General features: G+C 44.9%; 1 protein-coding gene across 1 annotated transcript in view; it reads right to left on the reverse strand.

Moving 5' to 3' along the window:
• The window catches only part of LOC132585235 (aldehyde oxidase 3-like), a 78593-nt gene that overhangs the window by 28331 nt on the left and 27890 nt on the right, over positions 1 to 22372 (reverse strand). The window contains exons 14-22 of the mRNA XM_060257041.1: positions 21208 to 21392; positions 16162 to 16324; positions 14388 to 14480; positions 12408 to 12577; positions 10295 to 10409; positions 7233 to 7352; positions 6999 to 7095; positions 3314 to 3438; positions 1668 to 1801 (exon numbers count right to left, since the gene is read on the reverse strand). Of these exons, the coding sequence (XP_060113024.1) occupies positions 1668 to 1801; positions 3314 to 3438; positions 6999 to 7095; positions 7233 to 7352; positions 10295 to 10409; positions 12408 to 12577; positions 14388 to 14480; positions 16162 to 16324; positions 21208 to 21392 (1202 nt within the window). The remainder of the gene's footprint in view (positions 1 to 1667; positions 1802 to 3313; positions 3439 to 6998; positions 7096 to 7232; positions 7353 to 10294; positions 10410 to 12407; positions 12578 to 14387; positions 14481 to 16161; positions 16325 to 21207; positions 21393 to 22372) is intronic.

A 22372-nucleotide genomic window follows, 5' to 3' on the forward strand; every position in this document is an offset into this window, starting at 1 on the left:
ATGGTAGCTTTGAGATATAATGCTAGCAGAACAAAGATTCAATTCAGATTGCACAGGGCTTCTTTTGTAGCAGGAACTCCTTTGCATATTAGGCCACACCTCCCTGATGTAGCCAATCCTCCTGGAGCTTACACTAGGCCCTGTAAGAAGAGCCCTGTAAGCTCATGTAGGATTGGCTACATCCGGAGGGCGTGGCCTAATATGCTCACGCACAAAGTACTATTTAGAACATAAGAACATAAGAGAAGCCATGTTGGATCAGGCCAACGGCCCATCAAGTCCAACACTCTGTGTCACACAGTGGCAAAAAATGTTATATACACACATACACTGTGGCTAATAGCCACTGATGGACCTCTGCTCCATATTTTTATCTAAACCCCTCTTGAAGGTGGCTATACTTGTGGCCGCCACCACCTCCTGTGGCAGTGAATTCCACATGTTAATCACCCTTTGGGTGAAGAAGTACTTCCTTTTATCCGTTTTAACCTGTCTGCTCAGCAATTTCATCGAATGCCCACGAGTTCTTGTATTGTGAGAAAGGGAGAAAAGTACTTCTTTCTCTACTTTCTCCATTCCATGCATTATCTTGTAAACCTCTATCATGTCACCCCGCAGTCGACGTTTCTCCAAGCTAAAGAGTCCCAAGCGTTTCAACCTTTCTTCATAGGGAAAGTGCTCCAGCCCTTTAATCATTCTAGTTGCCCTTCTCTAAAGCTATAATATCCTTTTTGAGGTGCGGCGACCAGAACTGCACACAGTACTCCAAATGAGACCGCACCATCGATTTATACAGGGGCATTATGATACTGGCTGATTTGTTTTCAATTCCCTTCCTAATAATTCCCAGCATGGCGTTGGCCTTTTTTATTGCAAACACACACTGTCTTGACACTTTCAGTGAGTTATCTATCATGACCCCAAGATCTCTCTCTTGATCAGTCTCTGCCAGTTCACACATACAAGGTGTATTTAAAAAATCAAGCTATCACAAACACTAGGATGAGCCAGGCCATCTTATTTTTTTTTTTAAATCTCAAAAATTTTCTTTATTGAAAATTCAAACAACTTACATAAAATCATAAAGCTTCAAAAGATGATACAACAAATTCCACACATAGATAAGGATACAAAAAAGTACATCTAAGTTAAATAATTAGCAAAACGAATTCTTAAAAAAGGCGACCACTTTTCCATGACAGACTTATATAAACTGAGGTGTTATAGCCCGTGACTGCACCTCATCAGTGATCCTCTCCTCACAACAGACCCCCTGTGAGGTAGGTGGGGCTGAGAGAGCTCTGAGGGAACTGCTCTTGACAGAACAGCTGAGAGAACTGGAACTGACCCAAGGTCACACTAGCTGGCTGCATGTGGAGGAGGCACGGGGACTCAAACCTGGTCCTCCCAGATTAGAGTCCACCACTCTTAACCACTACACCAAACTGGCTCTCAGGGGAGGGGAAGGCGCAATGTCAGCCTACACTGCTGGTGTGGCCATTCCCACAATGGCCCATGTGCCAGTGAGAAGTCGAGAAGTGTGAGGCAGGGGTTGGGCCAGGAGGGGTCCTGGTGGGAGGCGACAAAACTTAACCTCCCTCTCCTGCTTCTCTTCTAGGCAAGCTTTGGCACTCCTATTTGAGATCAGGCACAATCAGAGGTCTTACTTGTGGGCTGCCACTGCAGCTGCGCCGGCAAAAAATGGAGGTTTGCTACTTTTCCCTCCAAAAGCTCCACCCACTCGTGTCGTGTGGCACCTGATCTTGCTGAACTGGACGCCCAACACTGTAGCCACTAATTGCTGTAAGAAAAGAGAAGAAAGCAGGATATTACACGCAGGCCTGTCCCTTTCGGGTTCTTATTCCATCCTTTAATTTCGGTTCTTGGTACATAAATGCTGACTCGTCTCAACCCTAAATCCTGAGCACCACCTAGGCCGCCAACAGTCAGAGCTGCTAGAGCAATACTGCTAAAACAATGGGTCAGTATATCCTCCTCACCCTTCCCTACCAGGTCTCCTGAGGAATCCCCCCAAACCTGGAACCAGCCCTTCAGGTCTGTTAGTGTACTGTTTACAAAGCAGTTTTGTTTGCCCTGAAGGTTGCTGCGATCTGCCAACCAACATCTGTTGGCAATCCCTGGCCCAAAGGACATCCGTCTTGCCGAAAGGCCCTGGCCCCAACCTGGTGGAATCAGCTCCCTATGGAGATTCGGGCCCTACCAGATTTGTTACCTTTCCGTAGGGCCTGTAAGACGGAGCTGTTCCCCTAGGCGTTTGGTTGAGGCAAGCGGGCGTCCTTCTCTTCATTGCCGATACCATCTGCTATCCTCCCCCGCAGTGATCCATCATCAGAATTGTTATATCTGGGCCGCTGATTATACTCCAACCTGCACTATGAGCCCACCCGCCTCTGTTACATAATACTGTGTTGTGTTGTTTTGTTTTTCATTGCATTTTGTTGGTTTTATTGTATTTAAGTGGTTTTATTTGGATGTAATCCGTCCTGAGCCCGTCTGGGAAATTTACGGCGGAAATTTACCTAAATAAATGAATGAATTTGAGCACTATATGAAGATGCTAGAGTCCATGGTGTCTATTGCTGCTTATAGTCAAATAGATTGTCTGGGTTTTTAAACCAGAAATAATACTGGGGAGAAATAATAACTAGAAACAATATCAGGTTGAGGCAACATGCCATGAGCAATGATAACTCTCTCAATATTCTCTTAATATTTGACTTATTAAATGGCTTCTGCTTCAGCCCCTGTAATATACTTAAATGGGTGGGTTCTTTACTCTGTTGAAAAGGAAGAAGAACTTGTCACACTGGCAGCAAAACAGTAGCCCCCGACAATATTTTGATATGTAGCGTCCTTCTCTACATATTTGGTGTAGTGGTTAAGTGTGCAGACTCTTATCTGGGAGAACCGGATTTGATTCCCCACTCCTCCACTTGCAGCTGCTGGAATGGCCTTGGGTCAGTCATAGCTCTCGCAGAGCTGTCCCTGCAATGGCAGCTGCTGTGAGAGCTCTCTCAGCCCCACCCACCTCACAGGGTGTCTGTTGTGGGGGAGGAAGGTAAAGGAGATTGTGAGCCGCTCTGAGACTCTTGAGATTCAGAGTGGAGGGCGGGATATAAATCCAATGTCGTTGTCGTCGTCTTCTTCTTCCATTGGATATGGTAGTTTGAGGCTATCCCATTTTGATGGGATGCATTACTAGCCTTCTTTTCTGCAAGTGGGGTAGGTAAGCAATAGCTATCCAATTGTTGCTGTTGAAACAGTGACAGTGGCAATCAAAGACTCGAATTACCTGGACACTCAAAGCATTCTGGGTAGAGACGTGGATGTCCATTTCGTTGTCCTCTTTTCTTGGAATTGCAACAGTACAGTTTGTTTCCAAGTAAAAATGCTTTTGCCCTCCAATATGATTTTCACCTGTCAAGATCCAATGAAGGGTAAGCACTCAAAGCTAATTTTGACAATTTCCTCAAGTAATTTCCCTATGCAAGGTGATTTTTATATGATTTGTAACTGAACACACTGTCCTCTATATATGTGTGTGGAGGTCCAGATCCTGAAGACCTGTGGCATTATCTGCTGGCCTGTCTACTTTATTCAGCCCTAAGCAGGGCTGCTTTTGTAGGTAAAGCACCACAGGAACTCATTTGCATATTAGGCCACACCCCCTCGTGTCACTATTGTTTCTCACAGGGCTTTTTTGTAGAAAAACCCAGCAGGAATTTATTTATTAGGCCACACATCCCTGACACCAAGCCAGCCGGAACTGTGTTCCTGTGCATTCCTGCTCAAAAAAAGCTCTGGCCCTAAGGAAGAAATTTTTAGGTGCAGTCTTGGCCAATTTAGGCCTTAGCACTGTGGTGGAACAAGTCATAGAATCAAACAAGTCACTGTGGTGGAACAAGTCATAGTTGGAAGGGACCTCCAGATCATCTAGCTAGGTTTGCCAAGTCCCTCCACCACTGTGGAGGGAGACTCCTCTTGTGTGGGGAAATCATGTGGGGTGCAATAACAGCATCATGCTGGGCATGTTGGGCCAGAGACGCTCTAGGATTCATGGTAAAACCTCTATGGTACCATAGAGTTTTACTGAAAATCCTAGAACATCCCTGGTGCAATATGCCCAGCATGATGATGTCACTTCTGTGCAACAATGGGCTCTTTGGGGGGAGGGATCCCCCCAGTGGCCTGCTCCGTGCCGGCCAGGGGATCCCCCCACCCCTGGCAGGAGCTTGGCAGTCAAACATCTAGTTCAATCCCCTGCACAATGCAGGAACTTCAGACATACCTCCCCCCCCCCCCCCCACACACACATACATCCCCAGTGACCCCTGCTCCATGCCCAGAAGATGGCAAAAACCTCCAGGATCCCTGGCCAAACTGACCTGGAGAAAAACTGCTGACTGACCCCAAAGTGTCAATCAGCATTTCCTTGGGCATGTAAGAAAGGGCCACAAGAACTAAGTATTGATGCAACTCATCCCGCCCTCCTTCTCATGATCTGCCTAAATTAAGTCATATTCTTATTTGCAGATGTGGAACCAGAGCTCTCATATAAGGCTGCCCTTTTTGCCTTAGCAGCAAAGAAAATTTGGGCCGAGCTAGGTCAGTTGCTTATAGGAGTCGTTCCTTTCTCTTATGAAACAAGTTTTAAAATGTAATTTTTATAGTATTTTAACTCAGTCTTACTATACTGTGTTTTATTGGATACAATTTTTTAGTGTTAGCCTCTTGTAATGGCCATTGGCAATAAAAATGAACTGAACTGAACTGTCCTCATATACGCTTGGGTAATACTATTATAGAACCTTAAGACCAGCTATACCATCTTGTTGTGACCTGGATAACCCAGGCTAGTTCGATCTCATCCAGGGCTTTTTTTTGTAGTAGGAACTCCTTTGCATATTAGGCCGCACACCCCTGATGTAGCCAATCCTCCAAGAGCTTACCTGAGGGACCATCTGTCCCCATATGTTCCCCAGAGGGTACTAAGATCAGGAACTCAACATCTTTTTGTGATCCCCGAGCTTAGAGAGGCGAGACTGACGGCTACCAGGGATGGCGCCTTCTCAGTAGCGGCCCCTTACTGGTGGAACCAGCTGCCGGAAGAGGTTAGGGCCTTGCGGGACCTCACCCAGTTCCGCAGGGCCTGCAAGACCATACTCTTCCGCCTTTCTTTCGGCTGACTTTGAGACTGCAACAGCAGGAGGAATCCAGGGAATAATAACGCCATCGGATCTGAACAACATCAGAATGTTACTAGCGCCAACTGTTTTTAAATTGTTTTAAATTTAAATGATTGTAATATGATGATTGCTGTAAGCCGCCCTGAGCCTGCCTCGGCAGGGAGGGTGTGGTATAAATTTAATAAAACCTAACCTAAACCTTACAGCGCTCTTCTTACAGGGCCTACTGCAAGCTCCAGGAGGATTGGCTACATCAGGGATGTGTGGCCTAATATGCGAAGGAGCTCCTGCTACCAAAAAAGGCCCTGATCTCATCAGATTTTGGAGGCTAAGCAGAGTCAACCTTGGTTAGTACTTGGACAGGAGACCATCAAGGAATTCCTGGGTCGCTTTGCAGAGAGACAATGGGGAACCACCTCTGAATGACTTTTGCCTTAAAAACACTATTGGGGGGGGGTCACCATATTGACTGCAACTTGAAGGCAATTTCCACCATGTGGTCTTGGGGGTCACTTACCTGTTTACCCATCAATGTGATATATGCAGGGGTGGCATTCTAGCAGGAACTCCTTTGCATATTAGGCCACACACCCCTGATGTAGCCAATCCTCCAAGAGCTTACAAGGCTCTTTTTTTGTAAGTTCTTGGATGATTGGCTACATCAGAGGGATGTGGCCTAATATGCAAAGGAGCTCCTGCTAGAATTCTGCCCCTGGACATATGACATCATCTGCCCACAATTACCCTTTGCTCTCTACACAGGCAAACAGTTCAGTCCCCCCTCAAAGAATAAATGGTCACAAATCCAAAGTTTAAAATAGCAGTATTAGAAGCCAACAGGAGAACATCTCAGCCTCCCAGTAAAATGCTGCTATCTTAGAAGTCACCATGCTTAAAAAAAAAAGCTTTCAAAGGAAGACTGTGGTGTGAAACTGATGAACTAAAATTACTCAAAATGTTTGATGCAACATCACCCCTTTGCCCTTTGCCATAGGCTAACCACAGACCTGAGATCACTTAGTCATTATAGGCACTAAAGATGTTTGTAAAACTTGGATTCTGCCACTACTTCTGGTGTCAACCAGTTTAGCAAAACCAAAGTCATGGCCAATTACTGTAATTTTAAATCATCTTGGCTCTTTAAATTCTACATAATTTCGCCCTCTACTTCCTGCATCTTGGAGCCACTGAACAACAATGAGAACAAATCATAGCAATTACAGAAGAAACAGCTGAGTGTGACTAATCTTGATTAGCCTTTATCATAGACAGAGAGTGATTAAAATGTGGAATTTGCTGCTAAAGGATGTAGTGATGGCCACAGGAATAGATAACTTTAAAGGGGGATTAGATAGATTCACAGAGGATAAATCTATCAAGGGCTACTAGCTATGGTGACTGAAAGAAGCCTTCACTTTCAAAGGCATTGATCCTCTGAATTCCAGCGTTAGGGGGCAACATCAGAGGAAGACCTCGGCCTCTGCGTCCTGTTCTTGGCCATCCAGAAGAACTGGTTGGCCACTGTGTGAGACAGGATGCTGGACTAGGTGGATCACTGGTCTGATCCAGAAGGATTCTTCTTAGGTTCTTATGAAGGCCTTGGATTCTATGCCCTGCTGTTGACCCTTCTGAGGAACTGGTTGACCACTGTGTGAGTTAGGATACTGGACACTGGTCTGAGTCTACTGAACTTCCAGAGAAGAGCTCATGCGCAGTAAATAACTACCATGTGAATAGATCTGTCCTCTTAGGAGCTCAGTAATATGACTAACACTCCATCCGGGACTATACCTTCAATAATTCTGTCAACTGTCTGAAATGCTTCTTCAACATTTCCTTGTTCAATTTTCTTTTCTTCTAAGAAGTATGAATTATGCTGAATGGCATCCTGTAACAAAGACAAAAACATGACATCCCGTCCCAGAAAATAATCAAAAACATGGCAACAACTTTGCTGCCTTCATTTCGTGGAGGGCATCTCTCCTAGTAAAACCGCACTGAGGGTTTTCTTGTTTTTGTCTTTACCTCAATTGTCAGAATCAGTTCCAGATCCTGGTATTCTATCTTCACTTTTTTGGTGGCCTCCTTTGCAAGCTCGTAGGTCTCTGCGACCACACCACAGATAACGTGACCAACGTATACTACCTGCATGGCATAACCAAGCAACAAAAGATAAGGAGAAATGCTTTACCACAATAGTAGCATCTTTACAGTTTTTAATCTTCTCCAATAAACTTAGTTCAGTCACAGGAAGCAATTTTCAAGTTGTGTTCTGACCAATCCTGAGGGTCCTTGTTTCTCTGGAAGATGTACTGCCTAACACTTCTCCTCATCCATGGCATTATGCTACTAAAGGTAAAGGTAGTCCCCTGTTCAAGCGCCAGTCGTTTCCGACTCTGGGGTGACGTTTTCACGGCAGACTTTTGAAGGGGTGGTTTGCCATTGCCTTCCCCAGTCATCTACGCTTCCCCCCCAGCAAGCTGGGCACTCATTTTACCGACGTCGGAAGGATGGAAGGCTGAGTCAACCTGAGCCGGCTACCTGAACCAGCTTTCGCGCAGGAAGAATACTGTTTTGTTTCTAAAGGTGTAAGAAGCTACACATTGTCTCACACAGTGGCCAACCAATGGCAGAGAGGCCAAGGCCTTCCTATAGGGTTGCCAAGTCCAATTCAAGAAATATCTGGGGACTTTGGGGGTGGAGCCAGGAGACATCGGGGGAGGAACCAGGAACAAGGGTGTGATGAGCATATTGAACTCCAAGAGAGTTCTGGCCATCACATTTAAAGGGACAGCACACCTTTTTAAATGTCTTCCTTCTATAGGAAATAATGAAGGATAGGGGCACCTTCTTTTGGGGCTCATAGAATTAGACCCCGTGGTCCAATCGTTTTGAAACTTGGGGGTACCTTGGCGAGAGGTACTAGATACTATACTGAAAATTTGGTCTCTCTACCTCAAAAAAAACTCCCCCAGAGCCCCCGAAACCTCCAGATCAATAATAAAGTGCTCAGCAGACGTTTCCCTCCCCCCACCCTGTTTCTGGCGAGTCTGAAGCAGGGGATTAGCCTCTCTACTCATGAGTTGCTGCCAACTTCTTCACAGCAACACAGACACACCATCCCAAGAGGAAGCCTTTCAATCAGAGACTGAAGCCTCCGGAGGTGCAAAGGCACATGGTCCTCTGGGGGCAGGGCTTCCCCTCCCCCCCGCCGGCCAGCTGACTGGGGGCGGGAAGGAGCCTGGGAAAGTGGAAGAACTCCCGCTGGGACCTGAGGATTGGCAAGCCTACCTTCCTAAGAACATAAGAAGAGCCCAGTTGGATCAGACCAGTGGTCCATCTAGTCCAGCATCCTGTCTCACACAATGGCCAAACAGTTCCTCTGGAGGTTCAACAAAAGGGCACGGAGGCTGAGGCCTTCCTCTGACATTGCCTCCTGATACTGGTATCCAGAGTCTGGAGATGAAGTTCCGTTTAGTCCTCATGGTTACTAGCCACTGATAGACCCATCGTCCATGAATCTGTTTGATCTCCTTCTAATGTTGTCTATGCCTATGGATCCTGTTCTCTAGTACAAACTTTGCCTCATTGACATAGTCCAATTTGTGGGACAAGTGGCACATGTAACTATCCCGGATTCCATCTCCCAACATCACAGAACTTAGATTTTCACTGTGTAATTTTGTCCATAAAAGCTGGAGGGGGTGGAGAGAGAGAGAGAGAAATACTACAGCTAGTTGCATCATCCCCATGTTGATTTACTGAGTTCTAGCTGTAAAGCAACTGAGTTCTGGGGAGGGGCAGTGATCCAGTAGTAGAACACCTGCTTGGTATATAGGGTTGCCAAGTCCAATTCAAGAAATATCTGGGGACTTTGGGGGCGGAGCCAGGAAGCATTGGGGGTGGAGCCAGGAGCAAGGTTGTGAAAAGCATAATTGAACTTCAAGGGAGTTCTGGCCATCACATTTAAACGGACTGCATACCTTTTAAATGCCTTCCTTCCATAGGAAATAATGAGGGATAGGGGCACCTCTTTTGGGGCTCATAGAATTGGGCCCCCTGGTCCAATCGTATTTTGGGGAGAGGCACTAGATGCTATACTGAAAATTTGGTGCCTCTACCTCAAAAAACAGCTCCCTCAGAGCCTCCGATACCCATGGATCAATTCCCCATTATTCCCTATGGGACTTGTTCTCCATAGGGAATAATTGCCCAGCAGACATTTCCCTCCCCCGCCCCCCGCCGCTTTCTGATAACCCTAAAGCAGGGGGGGAAGGCCTCCAAACCTGGGGATTGGCAACCCTTTCTCTCTCTCTCTCTCTCTCTCTCTCTCTCTCTCTCACACACACACACTCTTAGTTGCTCTGAAACAAAAGCAAAACAAACCAAGGGACTGTGTTGCTGATCCTTCCCATGAAGAACTTCTGCTCAACTTTAAAGGCACACAGACACACACACATTTTGAAACGGACCTGTTTGCAGGTTTCTAAACCTGCCCAAGACCTAGAGCTGCATGGTGACTGTGGGGGCGGGGCTTCCCCCACCGACCAGCTGGCTGGGGTCAGGGGGAAGCCTGTAAAGCCGGGGGGTCGCCCGCTGGGACCTGGGGCTTGGGAAGCCTATTGGTATGCAGAAGGTGTCCCAGGTTCAATCCCCGGCATCTCCAGTTGAAAAGACCAGGAAGTAGATGATGTGAAAGATCCCAAGACCCTGCAGAGCTGCTGCCAGGCTGAACAGACAATACTGACCCTGATGGACCAACGGCCTGATTCAGTAATAAGCATCTTCATGTGTTCATCCAGGGCTTTTTTTGTAGCAGGAACTCCTTTGCATATTAGGCCACACACCCTGGATGTAGCCAATCCTCCTGGACCTTACAGGACGCCCTGTAAGAAGAACCCTGCAAGCTCTTGGAGGATTGGCTACAATCAGGGTCTGTGGCCTAATAAGCAGAGGAGTTCCTGCTACAAAAAAACCCCTGTGTCATCTATTCAGCAGTGTTCATGTAAGCAGGATATCTGTCAGCTGATAATTTCGGTGGGCGGAAATGTATATTTAGAAGGCAAAAAGTCAACATCAAAAAGTACCTCATCTTCAGCAAACACTTTCTCATGCTCATTGCCATTTTCGCCTGGAATATCAGCTGCTGATACCACAGCGACCACCCCTGGTACTTCTAAGGCTTCTGAGGTATCGATGAATCTGGAAAGGGGAAAGTAGTACCCAGTTCAGAGAACAAGGAGTAACAATGCACTAAACCCTTGAATGGATGAGGCTGTTTATAGTTCATACAGTAGCATTCAAGAGTGAAAATAAATATACACTTGTCCTATATGTCGTATGATACTGCATAACTGAACTGAGAAACCGCTCATATACCTGGAGTAAAAAATAGTGGTCTTTTCTGCACCCTCAGCTTAGCTTCTGATTTTCTTTGTAGCCAATCCACAAGCACTGGAAATAGTTTGGGCACGGTCAGGGGTGGAATTCTAGCAGGAGCTCCTTTGCATATTAGGCCACACACCCCTGATGAGCCAATCCTCCAAGAGCTCACAAGGCTCTTCTTTGTAAGCTCTTGGAAGATTGGCTACATCAGGGGTGTGTGGCCTAATATGCAAAGGATCTCCTGCTAGAATTCCACCCCTGGGCATGGTTCTTTGGCACATCTGGCCCCCCTCTAGATGGATTTTCACTGTTGTGGAGTCAGTTTACTTTTCTTTGCATGTGTCTTAAAATAATCAGGATTTTCAAGGGAAGGTGATGGTGTCATTGGTGGTGTCACAGCACCACCCTTCCCTTTTATTTGTTGCACATGCTTATATCGATATCATAGCTTTATTTATTAGGTACTAAAATATAGATACAGCAGTGTAATGAGCAGTTTAGTTTTCATTTTTAAAGTAAGCCTCTAGCCCAGGGGTGTCAAACATGTGGCTTGGGGGCCAAATCAGCCCCCAAAGGGGGCCCAATATTTTGCCACTAGTAGTAGCTGAAATTCAGCTTCCTCTTGAGGCCAAGCAAATTTAGTGCTTAAGAGCACACGAAAGCTTACATTCTAAATAAAACTTGGTTGGTCTTAAAGGTGCAACTTGACTCCTGCTTTGTTCAAATCTTTAATTGTGTTTGTCTGTGTCCTTTATAAAGTTTATGTCTCCACTACCTGGCATGACATTTTATGACATGTATGGCCCGGCCTGACAAGGTCTCATTGATGTCAGATCTGCCCCTCATACAAATGAGTTCAACACCGTTGCTCTAGCCCTCTCCCTTGCGAAGATATGCCTTTTTCCATCCTATTTTTGTGAAGGAAAAGTCTAGAGACTTACTTTGTTAAAAAAAAAATGAAAGCTGGGAGTTCAGAGAACTTAATAAGCCTATTGTTACAACACTAAACCTATCATTGCTATGCTATATCAATATATCAATATATCAATATTTTACTGCCTTTACAAAAATTAAACCTCTCAACTTCAAGGTGGGGAGTAGGAGAGAGAATGTTTTGATGATGATGATGTTGATGATGATGATGATGATGATGATGATGATGATGATGATGATGATGATGTTGATGATGATGATGATAGCAACAATGACGATGATGACAATGCATACATTGAAAAGTGGGATGGAGGTTCGTAGTAGTGGATGGGACAAAGAAAAGTGGCAGAAACGTTACAGGTAGTTCCCTGTGGAAGCACCGAGTTGTTACCAACCCATGGGGTGACGTCACATCATGACGTTTTCTTGGCAGACTTTTTAGAAGGAAAAGGGTTTCCATAAAAAGACTGAAAAGTGGTTTTAAAAGAACCAGAAATAACCTGTTGTGGTCAGAAACAAAAGCAAAGACTAACAGCACAAAAATGCACAGGGAAATCAGGGGATAACCGAAGCAGTGTAGGGACAGAATTAGAAATTAGAAATCCCAAGATGTCTCCTGAATGATGTACAGAGAAGCATGAGATAAATATGAGCTGAACATGGAAGCCTTGATACATGGTCCATATGCAGCCAATTCCCATATTATTGTGATTACATGTAAAAAATGTGTATTGATGCTCCCTCTGTAAACCTGCTCTATATTTGCAATTGCCCATTTCTTGTTCTATCCAACCCCTGAATCAAACAAATGTAGATAAAACATGATCTGTGGCTTCATTTGGTTACCGTTTCCTCACAGAGGTTCTTAATTTCGTCACTCACAGAATCTTCGCATGGGCTCGTGTGCTGGTCACCACTGCCATGTAGAGCTGTCTGTCTATTGGACTGATGTCATCAGTGTAGATGGCCTCACCAGTGGCATGCTTAATCCCAGACTCGTGCATGATGGGACGCCCCACTGGGTCTTGAGGAGGCTGCTGAGGGTCAACATCCTGTCACCAGGTAAGGAGTCAGTTACTTTTTAGGTAGATCATGCCAGGTAGTGTTATTTAGACATATCTACTAAATTCGCTTGGCCTCAAGGGGAAGCTGAATTTCAGCTACTACTAGTGGCAAAATATTGGGCCCAAAACTTGAGGAACATTATTATTAGTGGGCAACCCTTCACCTTTCCGAACAAAACTACTGTCTTTCCTCAAAAGGAAGATGACCTTGAATGTAAGACAGTAATAAAAAATAAAAGTAGTTCTCTGTGCAAGCACCAGTCATTTCTGACTCTGGGGTGACATCGCATCACAATGTTTTCACAGCAGACTTTTTACGGGGTGGTTTGCCATTGCCTTCCCCAGTCATCTACACTTCATCCCCAGCAAGCTGGGTACTCATTTTACCAACCTCAGAAGGATGGAAGGCTGAGTCAACCTTGAGCCGGCTACCTGAACCCAGCTTCCGCTGAGATAGAACAGGTTATGAGCAGAGCTTGAACTGCAGTACTGCAGCTTACCACTCCGCGCCATGGAGCTCCTTACCAAGATAGTAATACAAAAATTATAATGGACCCAACTTGTATGCCCATATAAGACAACCTTCTCTTTTTTTATGGTGCACCTGTGTGTGTGTGAGGGTAGGGACTTGTCTTGCATTTTAGTACATACCCAAGTATGACTAGTACCATTCTAGTCATACTGAGAGAATCAGGCAAGAAGATTATTATGCCAAAAAAAAAAGCACTCAAGATTCACAAAACAATAAACATAATGTTTGTACAGGTTCAATGAAGAAAAAAGTACAACTAGTAAAGAAGAAGAGATTTTATTTTGTACCCCGCCCTTAATTTGGGTTTTGGAGTGGCTTATATAATTTTACCTTCCTCTCCCCACAACAAACATTCTGTGAGGTAGGTGAGGCTGATAGAGCTCTGAGAGACCTGCTCTTGAGAGAACAGCTTTTAGAGAACTTGTGACTGACTCAAGGTCACCCAGCTGGCTTCATGTGAAAGAGTGGAGAATCAAACCTGGTTCTCCAGATTAGAGCTGCTGCTCTTAATACTAATAATAATAACAACAATAGGAGTTGTTTTTTATACCCTGCTTTATATCCCTTAAGGTGTCTTAGAGTGGTATACAATCTCCTTCCCTTCCTCTCCCCACCACAGAGACCCTGTGAGCAATGCTCCCTCTAAGCTGTGGGGTCTTGTGAGCAAAAATTCTACTTCATGAGCTGGCATTAAAGTTGTGAGCTACTGCATAAATTAGCTTGTTCTGGGACCATTTTTCCTGAGCAAAGAAAAAGAATACATGAGCTGAAGGCTAAAAAATTATGAGCTAGCTCACATCATCTCAGCTTAGTGGGGGCACTGCCTGTGAAGTAGGTAGGGCTGAGAGAGCTCTGAGAGAGAACTGCTCTTGAGAGAACAGCTCTGAGAGAACCGTGACTGGACCAAGATCAGCCAAATGGCTGCATGTTGAAAAGTGGGGAATCAAACCTGGTTCTCCCAGATTAGAGTCCGCACACTTAACCACTGCACCAAATTGGCTCTGTGTACAGTCCGGAGTGGTGATGGAAAGTGCCTTCAGGTCACAACTGACTTACAGCAGCCCCTGGTTCTCAAGGCAAGAGATTAGATGTGGCTTGCCAATGCCTGCCCCTGAGTAATGGCCATGGACTTTCTTGGTTTTCTCCCACCCAAATACTAACTAGAGCTAACCCTGCTTAGCTTCTGATCAGGCTAGACTGGGCCATTGAGGCCCGGGAGTACAGTCTTAGCTACGGATAAGTTGCTATGGAAACAACTCCACTGACCTGATATTCTTGCATGCCCTGTGGGGGGTTGTCATGGAACTCATCCAAGGCACTCAAGTTTTCCTTTGGCAAGCCAGGGTACTTGGAAGGGTACTGTAGGAAAGACAATGACATGAGGAAACAATATATATCCTAATGATATTTTCAAAGCTGGCTTTTATAAAAAAAAATATGGTGTTTCCAAAGCAGTCTAATCAGCTTGCTTTCACCAATCACCATGATCAGCAAGTCATGACGAATGGCTGTTTCTAAGGGGAAAATCTCTATTTATGTTATTTTAACAAATAATTTATATGCAGGCCAACATAAGTTACTGAATTTCATGGTGTTACAATGCATGTAAAATCTGCTTTATACAGGACATCTTTTCTACATAGAAGAAGGGAAAAAACTAGGTTCAAAAATGCACGAGTTGTTAGCGGGAATGATGTTAAGAACATAAAAAGAGCCCAGATGGATCAGACCAGTGGTCTGTCTAGTCTAGTAACCTGTCTCACACAGTGGCCAACCAGCTCCTCTAGACAGCCCACAACAGGGCACAGAGGCCGAGGCATTCATAAGAACATAAGTAGAGCCCAGCTGGATCAGACCAGTGGTCTGTCTAGTCCAGTATCCTGTCTCACACAGTGGCCAACCAGCTCCTCTGGACAGCCCACAACAGGGCACAGAGTAGGCTTCCCAACCCCCCCGCCCTGGCGGGGGACTCCTGGGTTCGCAGCCTCATCTCCCGCTCTTTAAAAATCGGGAAGTGGGGGAGAACATACATGTAGGCTTCATATTGTTGTAGAGCTCCTGAGTCGTTTGTAAAATGTGTGCCCCTTTAAGGCTGGGCAGGAAGCAGGAAACAGGAAGAGCTTCGGAGAACAGCCCCTCCCTTTTTTTCCTTTCGTTTTCACAGCAAGTAGAGTTCTCCGGAAGAAGATCTAGTAAGTATTTGTGTTTGTGTGAGAGGGCGGGGGCAGGGGATTCCCTGGTTTGGAGGCCCTCCCCCCCTTAGAAAGCGTAGGGGGGGGAGGGAAATGTCTACTGGGCACTCTATTATTCCCTATGGAGAACGATTCCCATAGGGAATAATAGGGAATTGATCCATGGGTATTGGGGGCTCTGGGGGGGCTATGTTTTGAGGTAGAGGCACCAGATTTTCAGTACAGCATCTAGTGCCTCTCCCCAAAATACCCCCCAAGTTTCAAAATGATTGGACCAGGGGGTCCAATTCTATGAGCCCCTAAAGATGGTGCCCCTATCCTTAATTATTTCCTATGGAATAAAGGCATTTTAAAAGGTGTGCTGTCCCTTTAAATGTGATGGCCAGAACTCCCTTGGAGTTCAATTATGCTTGTCACATCCTTGTTCCTGGCTCCACCCCCAATGTCTCCTGGCTCCACCCCCAAAGTCTCCTGGCTCCGCCCCCAAAGTCCCCAGATTTTTCTTTAATTGGACTTGGCAACCCTAGCACAGAGGCCGAGGCCTTCATAAGAACATAAGTAGAGCCCAGCTGGATCAGACCAATAGTCCATCTAGTCCAGCCTCCTTTCTCACACAGTGGCCAACCAGTTCCTCTAGAGGGCCAACAACAGGGCACAAGGTATAGATATAAGAATATCCCTTGCTAATAGATGTAGACCAAAAACTACCATTCAAAGTGAAAAATTCTAGTCCCTGACTCAGGACTGCTCACATAGAGAAGGAAATATCTTGTGTGATCTGGGTCTGATTATCAGACCGTAAATTATACAGTCAGCTCTACCTCCACACAGATACACATTCTGCTTACCGTGCACTTTAAACCTTGTAGCACTTCCAAATAGAATCTGTAAAAGAAGCTGACAAGGAGAGTCCGTCTGTATTCCACTTTTCCACCTACTGCTGAAGGTGAGAGTTGGATTTCTTCAAGAATGAGCCTGCAGGCTTCATCCAACATCTGCTCATTCCAGTTTCTGGGGGAGACATAATATGTCACGCTTGTTGCTTTAGATCTACTAACTTGTAGGCCTAGATAAAACTTTAATGTGTAGACTTAAGGCTTAAACGACACAATGGATCTTCCAGGAAGCTATTTACTTATTTATTTTATACCCCACACCCTCTCCCCACAGGGAACTTGGGGTGGTTTACAACATTTAAAAATAGAACAAATATAAATAAGAGCAATAAACAGAACAACAAAACCAATTACAATGCCAACTTCATTTTTTTTTTTTGGGGCCTGTGTGAGACAGGATGCTGGACTAGATGGACCACTGGTCTGATCCAGCAGGGCTCTTATATTCTTATGAGGGGAAGGCTTCAGCCTCTCTGCCCTGTTATTGGACCTTCAGAGAAATTGGTTGGCGACTGTGTGAGACAAGATGGTCTGGAGGGACAATTGGTCTGACCCAGCAGGGCTCCTGTGATGTTCTTAGGAAGGCCTCAGTCTCTCTGCCCTGTTGTTGGCCCTCCAGAGGAACTGGTTGGCCACTGTGTGAGACAGGGTGCTGGACGAGATGGTCCACTGGTGTGACCCAGCAGGGCTCCGCTGATGTTCTTAGGAAGGCCTTGGCCTCTGTGCCCTTTTGTTGGTCATCCATTGGACTGGCTCGCCACTGTGTGAGGCAGGATGCTGGATTAGATGGACTATTGGTTTGATCAAACAGGACTCTTCCTGTGGAATAATACTGGGAGAGGTGATACCATAGGTATCTGAGACATTTTAGGGCTTTTTAAGTCAAAATCAGCACTTTGAATTTGTACTAGAAGCTGACCAGAAGCCAGGGCAGATGCCAAAATATTGGTGTTATATGTGTAGACTAGGGGCCCCAGTCAGCAATCTAGCAGCCACCTTCTGGACTTTAGGGGAACATTTCCCTTCCCCCCGCTGTTTTCTGATGATCCTGAAGCACAATCTCCTTTACTCCCCCCCCCCCCCCACACACACACAACAGACACCCTGTGAGGCAGGTGGGGCTGAGAAAGCTCTCTCAGAAGCTGCCCTTTCAAGGACAACTCCTGTGAGAACTATGGCTAACCCAAGGCCATTCCAGCAGCTGCAAGTGGAGGAGTGGGGAATCAAACCCGGTTCTCCCAGATAAGAGTCCATGCACTTAACTATTGCACCAAACTGGCTGTTACCAACTATATGTTGGGTTCAGTATATGCTACAGTTTACAGCTGCTGCTGCTACCGGGGCTTGACACCTAAATCGTTCAGTTTTCACTTATACTCAGAAATCAAACTTTCATTTCATTTCATGTATTCAACATATCCTGCCCTACCCACAAAATGGGCTCAGGATGGCTCACATCATAAAACCAACGGAAGCAAAACAATAAATAAGATCAATGATTAATAGCAAAAAAAAAGGCTCATGTCAGATAAAATAAGTGTGTGCACAATTTAAATGAAACAGTGTACATGCACACAAAAGCTGATGCCTAGAATAAAACTTGGTTGGTTCTTAAAGGTGCCACTGGCCTCAAATTTTGTTCTTAAAGGCCTCTGATCTTCATGGCCACACTCAATCTCACTTTCCCCCAAAATGTAAATTGGAACCAAGCAAGTATTTTGAATCCACCAACAATGTTCCCTCTATGCTGCAGAGACTTGTGAGCAAAAACTCTATTTTGTGAGCTACTGGCATTAAAGTTGTGAGCTACTGCATAAATTGTGCTCTAGGGCCATTTTTACTGGGCTAAGACAAAAATGTGTGAGCTGGAGGCTTGAAATCTGTGAGCTACTTCATGCTAACTCAGCTTAGAGGGAACACTGTCCACCAAAGAGAGCCTGCAGTCTGACTGTTGGTGCATTAAAAGTGGAGGGGGAAGGAGTGTCACTATTATCTTGACAATTGCTGCCATATTTTGACAGTTATCTTGATAATTGCTGCCCTATCCAAGGCTGATTGGTTCATCATCTGTTCCACCTCATGAGCCTTTCAAGTCAAGAGAAGCAGAAGCTCAATTAGCATTTCTAAGGAGCTAAGCTTGGGTTGTAAAGTCATTAAGTCATTCATAAAGTCATTCACTGAAGCTCAGAGGGAAAATTACACAAAGCCCTTATCACCCCATTAATGCCTTTGAAGCCCCAGGTCCTGTGTTGATTGCCCAGCGGGGGCTTAGCCTCGGGTGGGAAAATCCAGGGGGGGGGCTGGAGCCCCCCAGCCCCCACGTACTTTATGCCTATGACACTGTTGACTCATGTTCAGCATATGGTCCACTAAGAACCCTAGATCCTTTTTGCATATACTACTGCTAAGACAAGTCTCCCCTATCTTATAACCATGCATTGGATTTTTCCTACCTATATGTAGAACTTTACATTTATCCCTGTTAAAATTAATTTTATTGGTTTTAGCCCAGTTTTCCAGCCTGTCAAGATCATCCTGGATCCTGTTTCTGTCTTCTACTGTATTTGCAACCCCTCCCAATTTAGTATCATCTGCAAATTTAATAAGCATTTCCTCTATTCCTTCATCCAAATCATTTATAAAGATGCTGGACAAAACAGGTCCCAGGACAGATCCTTGAGGCATTCCACTTGTCACTCCTCTCCAAGTGGATGAGGAACCATTCACAAGCAACTGTCAACCAGTTACAGATCCACTTAATGGTAAAAGGATCCAAACCACATTTTACCAACATTAACAAGGATAGTATCTGGATTCTGGAACCTTATCAAAAGCCTTACTTAAATCAAGATAAACTATGTCTACAGCATTCCCCTGAGCCAGCAAGGTAGTAATTTTCTCAAAAAAAAAGAAAAAGAGATCAGGTTAGTCTGACATGACTTGTCCTTGAGAAAGCCATGCTGGCTCTTAGTAATCGCAGCCATCCTTTCTAAATGTTCCAAGAATGTCTGTTTGATTATTTGTTCTAAAACTTTTCCAGGTATAGATGTCAAGCTGACGAGTCAGTAGTTACCTGGATCCTCCTTTTTCCCCTTCTTGAAGATGGGAACAATATTCACCCGCCTTCAATCTTCCAGCACCTCTCCTGTTCTCCAAGAATTCTCAAAAATAATAGCCAGAGGCTCAAAAATTAAATCTGCAAGGTCTTTTAGTACCCTTGGATGCAGTTCATCTGGCCCTGAGGACCAAGTTTCATTTAAAGAAACTAGGTGTTTATATACTACCCCTATGCTGATCCTAGGTTCCAACTGCATACCCTTATTATATGTTTTGTTTTTGCCATGTTGAGCACTGTTTCCCTTAGAAGAAAAACAAGTCTTGTAAATATTTCAAACAAATACATTCAATAGAGGCATGGTTTCCTCCTGGTCACTCCTCTTCAATTCTTCAATTCTGGAAAGCTGCAAATGTTTCCTGAATCAAGGATATTTCCTCTGCATCAGGTCTTCTTCCAAAGACCATCTTGGAAAAGAAAATAGGTCACTCTATCCCTTGGTTCTTTTATTTACAGCTAAACCATGCCTTTGCTACACTGGACCTTCAAAAATTTTCTGCTCTCCACCCACTGACTGAACGTTTGCTACATTCCTCACCCTCCAACAATAAAGGCCTCATTTCTGTGACCTATGATATTTTACTCCGCTTGGACAGTTCGAGACCTCTGGGTCACCAGCTGACGTGGCATCAGGATTGCAATCTTTCCCTTTCTCCAGACCAATGGGCTGACATATATTCATCTCCTCTCTGCTCCTCACCGGTGATCAATACTAGACTACAGACATTTAAAATAATTAATGGATATCTCACACCTGTCCGGCTTGCTTCCTTTTCAAAATCTACCTCTCCTTTATGATGGAAGAAATGTGGCCAACTAGGCACCTTCGCTCACTGTTGGTGGGAATGTCCAGTGGTAATGAAATTTTGGACTGAAGTTCTTCATCGGATTCAACTTATCACCTCCTACCATATAACTCTCGATCCTGCTCTCATCTTCTTGAATTTTTGGGACTCCCTTTCTATCCCTACACTGCGACAGGAACTAATTGTCAGCTTACTAGTTGCTGCCAAAGCCTCAGTTGCATCTTTCTGGAAGGCTCCCACAGCTCCCACTGTTACCACTTGGCTCTCAAAGGTGTGGGAGCATTTCATTATGGAAAAAATCCAATCTAATCTACAACGCTCTAATCCCTCTAACTTTTCTGCCAAATGGTTTCCTTTTGTCAATTATGTTACTTCTCAAGAAATTCCTCCTTATACCTCTTCACAAATGTTTATGGTCTACTTTTAATTGTCTTTGCCCTGCTTTTGTTTCTTACTCTTCTTTCTTGACACAGGAGTGGACACTACTGTTTAGCTTTGATGTTTCCCTCCCCCCCCCTTTCCCCCCTTCTTCATTCCTTCTTCCTCTCGTTCCCTCCCTTTCTCCTCATCAAACCTCATACTTTGTCTAGCTCTATACTGAGTGAATTTACTTTTATTGTTACATACTTCAGGGTGTACTATTAAGTAATTGAACATTTTCCTAATAGTTTCACAGTATGCAAAGCTCTATAGTTTAGTATATACGATCTCTTTTGATTCATTTCATACTGCTGCTTGATATGTTACTTGCATTTTGAATATCTACTTACTTGTTTACTGATTTTACTTTTCTTTCTGTATATCTCTGAGTTCTCTCAATAAATTTTTGAAATGTTAAAAAAAAAAAGTCTGGTATCTCAGGACTATCTCTTAGCCTTTATTCCCGTTCCTAAAGAAAAGTTCACATGCCTCTATTGAATGTATTTGTTTGAAATACAATACAGCTCTTTTACTGCAGATCACATGGCTAAACTCCTGAAACTATAAGTATAGAAAATCCGCCTCACACATTAGAATTAACCATCTTCCCCATTAGGAAGAAGGGCTGTTCTGACAGGATTCCCAGGATCTTCATACCTTCCTCGTAACTTCCGACAGGTGACCGGGGCACTCACTGTGGTACGGCCAATGCCTCCATATAAAATAGTCAGGTTCTCAATGACATCAGTGCCTGGCTGGAACCGGACTTGCATGGCTGAATTGATCACTGACAACGCATTTTTCCTCTGCTCAGCTTGTCGAAATGCAGACACAAATTCATCCTGGCAAGATAAGGAGAAATCTGGTCATTTACCCCTCTACACTGATCCTTGCTTTCATAAGAACATTAGAGAAGCCATGTTGGATCAGACCAATGGCCCATCCAGTCCAACACCCTGTGTCACACAGTGGCCAAAAAACCCAGGCGCCATCAGGAGGTCCATCAGTGGGGCCACGGCACTAGAAGCCCTCCCACTGTGCCCCCCCACAAGCACCAAGAATACAGAGCATCACTGCCCCATCTATAAGAACATAAGAGAAGCCATGTTGGATCAGGCCAAGGGCCCATCCAGTCCAACACTCTGTGTCACATAAGAACATAAGAAAAGCCATGTTGGATCAGGCCAATGTCCCATTCAGTCTGACACTCTGTGTCACATAAGAGAAGCCATGTTGGATCAGGCCAATGGCCCATCCAGTCCAACACTCTGTGTCACACAGTGGCCAAAAAACCCAGGCGCCATCAGGAGGTCCATCAGTGGGACAAGGATACTAGAAGCCATCCCACTGTGCCCCTCCAAGCATCAAGAATACAGAGCATCACTGCCCCAGACAGAGAGTTCCAACCAGAGAGTTGTCATGCAATGTGCCCTGCTCAGTGACATCACCTGTAAGTGACATCATCGCACCGGGGATGCTCTGGATTTGTGGTAAAAATCTATGGCACCATAGAGTTTTTACTGCAAATCCTAGATCCTCATGCCAGGGGCTCTCTAGGATTTGTGATAAAACTCTATGGTACCATAGAGGGGTTTTTTTTACTGATAATCCTAGAGCATCCCTGGCGCAACGTGCACACTTCTGGGTGACATCATCATGCTGCACATGCTTCTTGTGTGTGAAAGGAGTCCTCTGCCACAGCAGCCCTATCTGAAAAGTGATTTTTATCATTAAAACATACCCTACCGGGCCACTGGTACATGAATTTGCATGCAACATGTAGTTTGGTCTCCAGAAAGTAAACCGTGGTTGGTGTGTTTGT

The sequence above is a fragment of the Heteronotia binoei genome, chromosome 16 (genome assembly GCF_032191835.1).
Source record: "Heteronotia binoei isolate CCM8104 ecotype False Entrance Well chromosome 16, APGP_CSIRO_Hbin_v1, whole genome shotgun sequence".
Taxonomy (NCBI): domain Eukaryota; kingdom Metazoa; phylum Chordata; class Lepidosauria; order Squamata; family Gekkonidae; genus Heteronotia; species Heteronotia binoei.